The sequence below is a fragment of the Carlito syrichta genome, unplaced genomic scaffold (assembly GCF_000164805.1).
Source record: "Carlito syrichta isolate Samal-C Ts95f unplaced genomic scaffold, Tarsius_syrichta-2.0.1 Scaffold306772, whole genome shotgun sequence".
Lineage (NCBI taxonomy): Eukaryota > Metazoa > Chordata > Mammalia > Primates > Tarsiidae > Carlito > Carlito syrichta.
The window spans coordinates 88,448-93,385 of record NW_007250868.1 but is presented as its reverse complement, the minus strand read 5'-3'; the positions used below and the strand labels follow the sequence as shown (position 1 = coordinate 93,385).

The window sequence follows — 4,938 nt, the reverse complement described above, 5'->3', positions numbered from 1 at the left end:
TCAGCCTTCCAAGTAGCTGGAACTACAGGTGCGTGCTACCACGCCCGGCTGATTTTTGATCTATTGTAGAGATGAGGTCTTATCAAGTTGCTCAGGCGGGTCTCGAACCCGCGGGCTCAGGCAATCTCGGCCTCCCAAAGTGCTGGGATTACCGGCTGAGCCACCGAACCTGGCCTCACAATTTTTAATAAATTCTGTTTTTATGGGGTCCCCCTGGTTTATCTATGTGTGTGTATTTATGCATATCAGTTAGGGTTTCTCTATCTTGGCACTACTGACATTTAGCGTCAGATGCTTCCTTCTTGTTGGGGAGTGTCCTGGGCATTGAGGGTGTTAGTAGCATCCCTGATATCTCCCCACTGGATGCCAGCAGAATCCCCCAGTTGCTGCAACCAAAATGTCTCCAGACATCGCCAAACGTCCCCTGGGAGGCAAAATCCACCCCCATCCCCACCACATTGAGAACCACTAGTTTAAACCACTAGGTTCTAAATCAGGAAAAAGAAATTATTGAGTTTTTTAAATGGTCAAGACAGACCGGACAATCTACAACTGTAAAATAATGTGTGTATACTCATAGTTAACAAACTGGAAGTCTCAGACTGGGGGAAAATAAAGCTGTAAAAACCCTGAGGTCAGGCACGGTAGCTCATGCCTATAATCTCAGCACTTTGGGAAGCAGAAGCAGGAGGATTGCTTGAGGCCAGGAGTCAGAGACCAGCGTGGGCAAGATAGTCAGATCTTGTCTTTACCACAAAATTAAAAAATTAGTAGGACATGGTGGTTTGCTCCTATACCTGGGAGGATTGCTTGAGCCCAGTAAGTATAGGCTGCAGTGAGTTGTGAACGTGCCACTGCACTCCAGCCTGGGCAAGAGTGTGACCCTGACTCAAAAACAACAAAGCTTAGCCGGGTGTGGTAGCGTGCGCCTATAGTTCCGGCTACTTGGAAGGCTGAGGCGGAAGGATCACTGGAGCCCGGCAGTCGACGCTGGGGTGGCTGTGAGTATACCACGGCACTCCAACCTGGGCGACAAGGTGAGACTCCAACTCAAACCACCCCCCCAAACCAAAAAAAACACAAAGCAAAGCAAAACCAAAAAACCCCCTGCTATTATGGTTGTAGGACCGTGTTACTAAACACAACGTCCATGATATGATGATTCATGTGAATTGGTGGAAGAGCTTTCTTTCCTTTTTTCCTTTTTGAGTCGGAGTCTCGCTCTGTTGCCCAAACTGGAGTGCAGTGGCATGCTCATGGCCACCACAGCCTCGACCTACTGGGCTCAGGCGATCGGTCCACCTGAGCCTTCCAAGTAGTTGGAACCACAGGTGTGCGCCACCATGCCCAGCTACTTTTTTGATTTTCTATAGAGATGAGGTCTCGCCATGTTGCCCAGGCTGATCTTGAACCTGTGGGCTCAGGCAGCCCTCTCACCTCTGCCTCCCAAAGTGCTGGGTTTATAGGTGTGAGCCACCACACCTGGCAGGTGTAAGAGCTTTTGAATGCCCTCTGTGACACTCAGTGCCATTTGCCTGGCTTCTGCTCATGGTTTCTTCTGCTCAACTATCCCTTCTGCTCCTGGCAAGCCGAACTTAAATGCCTTCTCTCTTTTTTTTTTTTTGAGTTGGAGTCTCACTCTGTCGCCCAGACTGGAGTGCAGTGGCCGCTCCCGGCCACCGCAGCCTCGACCTGCTGGGCTCTGGCGATCCTTCCGCCTCAGCCTTCCAAGTAGCTGGAACTACAGGCGCGTGCTACCACACCTGGCTAATTTTTTTTGATTTATTGTAGAGATGAGGTCTCACCAAGTTGCCCAGGTGGGTCTCGAACCCGTGGGCTCAGGCAATCCACTCACCTCAGCCTCCCAAGGCACGGGATTACGGGCTGAGCCACCGAGCCCGGCTTAAATGCCCTCTCTTGATGGAACTTTCCAGCAATGGGCTCCTACGGCCATTTGTTTGTATCTCTATGACAGCTTGCCTCCCTTAGTAATGGACCTGGTCATTCGCTTATCCCCAGGCTAAGAAGTGCTCATGGGCAGAGATCCTGCCTTGGCTGTCTATCACTGAATTCCTAGCTCGCAGGAGATGCTCAGTAAACCCTCTGATGGAGAAATAAAGATGCTGATTCTACGCATGCTGGCAAACCTCCCACTCGGGCTCCCATGTGTGACCGGGGTGATTAAGAGAAACTTAAGGGGCAGGTTATATATGGAGTGGGCCGTAAAGAATGAAGTTTTGATAGACAAAAACGTGGGCCATGGAACGCAGCTGGCAAATCATCCAGATAGGTAAGGGCAATACGTGTGTGGGTGGAGTTCAGGATTGGCGTAGACCTACAACAAGTCCAGATTTGGGGATCCCTGAACCCAGGACAAGGCGTTAGGATGCAGGATGGCTTGGAACAAGAGGGTCTGAAGGCAGAAAGATCTGCCAGAAATGCCGGCTACGGCCCAGACATGCCTCGCTCAAGGCCAGAGTGATTTCTCCTAGGATTCCCGAAACCGAGGCTCTTTTCAGACCATAAAGTCCTGCCTGTAATTCTCAAAACCCTAAGAATGTCATTCTTATCCCAGGTCCCATTACTGTAAATTTCCCCAAAGCTGAAAGGTTGTGACACCACCCTGCTGAGCGGGCCATACTTCCGAACGGCGGTCAGGGCCCTGGCCAAGTTCGACGACCGACCACCGTTCGCCCAAAGGCCTGAGAGGAGGCCGAGGAGGGACCCCTACCGGCAAGGAGTAGAGGAGCACGGCCACGAAAAGCAGCAGAATCAGTAGGAAGAGCAGGCCGAGGATGACCCACTTGAACCGGCGCCACACGATGAACTTCATGGTCTTGCACGGGTTGGTGAACCAGAGGAAGGATGTTTCTGGTCGGCTGCGTTGCAAAGAGATGCCATTACCTACCCGGGCCGGGAGGGACCCCTGCTTTACCTCTGAGCATCACACGGGGGACAGAAACCCGAGCAAGGTTTGTAGAGTCAAGGAAAGACATTTTCTCCTTTGTTGACTGAGAAAAGCTCCCCAGCCCATGGCGGCTTTCTAAGATGCTGAGGACTCATGGAATGTTGGTTTCCTGGGACAGAAGAATGGTTAAAAACGAAGCCCACAGGTTCGAGATCAGCCCGGGCAATTTGGTGAGATCTTTTCTCTACAATAAATCAAAACATTAGCCGGGCATGGTAGTAGGTGCCTGTAGTTCTGGCTACTTGGGAGGCCAAGGTGGAAGGATCGCCGGAGCCCAGCAGGTCGAGGCTGCAGTGGCCATGAGCATGCCTCCGCACTCCAGCCTGGGCGACGGAGTGAGACTCCAACTCCAAAAAAAAAGAACCAGATCACCCACCCCTCCACCCCCAGGCCCCTCTCTTGTTAAGTACAACATTAGAAGCGAATCCATCCCATGAGCCAGTTGGAAGCGGGGCTTTCTGGCGGCAGGTGTCTGGGGACCAGGCAACACGGAAAACAAAGAGCCTCTCACTTTGGCGGTTCGAGCTTGGGGTTCATGTTGGGTTCATCCCGCCCCTTCCCAGCTGGCTTCTCGTCGGCCTCCCTCTCGTTGAGCACCTCCAGTGTCATCTCCACTTTCCCCTGCAGCAAAGCAGAACAGGTTAAACACATGACATCACGTTCCACAAATATTTGTGCTTCGACCCAAGGAGTATTCCCCGAGCCACGATTTTCATTCTTGTAAAACAATCCTTAGATTGCCTTAAACGCTCCTCAAGAGATTTCACCCCATTTCCTCTTCCATGTGTGTCTGAGCCGCCTCCATGTGGGAAACGCGGGGGACAAATTGCTTTCCCGCCTCCCTGTCCCTCCCTCCGTAACCCTGTTATTCCGGCTCTTTCACACCGATCTCCTCGCCTTCCCACTCACCTTCCTTTGTAATGTCACTTGAACTCAGACTAACCGAAATGCTGCTAATAACAATATCTAACCCCCGCCACACACATGCACGCACACGCACACGCACACATACAAAAATATACTGAGTTGGAACCTCACTGGGTTGCCCAGGCTGGAGTACAGTGACATGATCCTTCCAGCTTGCCTCCCAAGTAGCTGGGGCTACAGGCATGCACCACCATGCCAGCGTAAACTTATGTAGAGACGAGGTCTTGCTATGTTGCTCAGGCTGTGCCCTTGAACTCCTGGGATCAAGCAATCCTCTTGCCTCAACCTCCCAAAGTGCTGTGATGACAGGCGTGAGCCACTGGGCCTGGTCCTAATATCTAACATAAATGGAGCATTAACTGTAGGCTCCCGAGAGCAGGGCCATGTTTCTTCATGCCTATCATTGTCACCTACTGTGTGTGGTGTCAGCACTTAGTAGGTAGTCAGAGTTCACTGGCTCAATAAACGAATGAATGAAGGAACGCTATCTCCCTGCTAACAGACTTCAGACATTGCTGAAACCTTCCGCAGGGCAATCTCACGTAATGCTCGTGGCAACCCTATAGAAGTATTATTGTTGTTCTTGTGTAGATGAGAACATTGGGCTAAAGGAAAGGACGACAAACTTGTCCACTTTTATTTTTAATTTATATTATTTACTAATTTTGTTTGTTTTTGTTTTTTATTGGAGTCTCACTTTGTCGCCCAGGCTGGAGTGCAGTGGCACGCTCCCAGCCACCGCATCCTCGACCTGCTGGACTCGGGCGATCCTTCCACCTCATCCTTCCAAGTAGCTGGAACTACAGGCACAGACCACCAGACCCGGCTAATTTTCTGAATTACTGTAGAGACGAGGTTTCGCCATGTTGCCCAGGCTGGTCTCGAACCCGTGGGTTCAGGCAATCTTCTTGCCTCAGCCTTCCAAAGTGTTGGGATTACAGGCGTGAGCCACTGCGCCCAGTCTTATTTATATATTTATGTATTTATTATTATTATTTTTTAAGTTGGAGTCTCACTCTGTCACCCAGACTGGAGTGCAGTGG

The 4,938-nt window shown here is 51.0% G+C and overlaps 1 protein-coding gene across 1 annotated transcript in view; it reads right to left on the bottom strand.

Annotated features, from left to right (window-relative positions):
- Window positions 1–4,938, bottom strand: part of LOC103265705 (myoferlin) — a 91,497-nt gene that overhangs the window by 1,754 nt on the left and 84,805 nt on the right. Inside the window, exons 30-31 of the mRNA XM_021715170.1 lie at window positions 3,480–3,589; window positions 2,732–2,879 (exon numbers count right to left, since the gene is read on the bottom strand). Coding sequence (XP_021570845.1) covers window positions 2,732–2,879; window positions 3,480–3,589 — 258 coding nt within the window. The remainder of the gene's footprint in view (window positions 1–2,731; window positions 2,880–3,479; window positions 3,590–4,938) is intronic.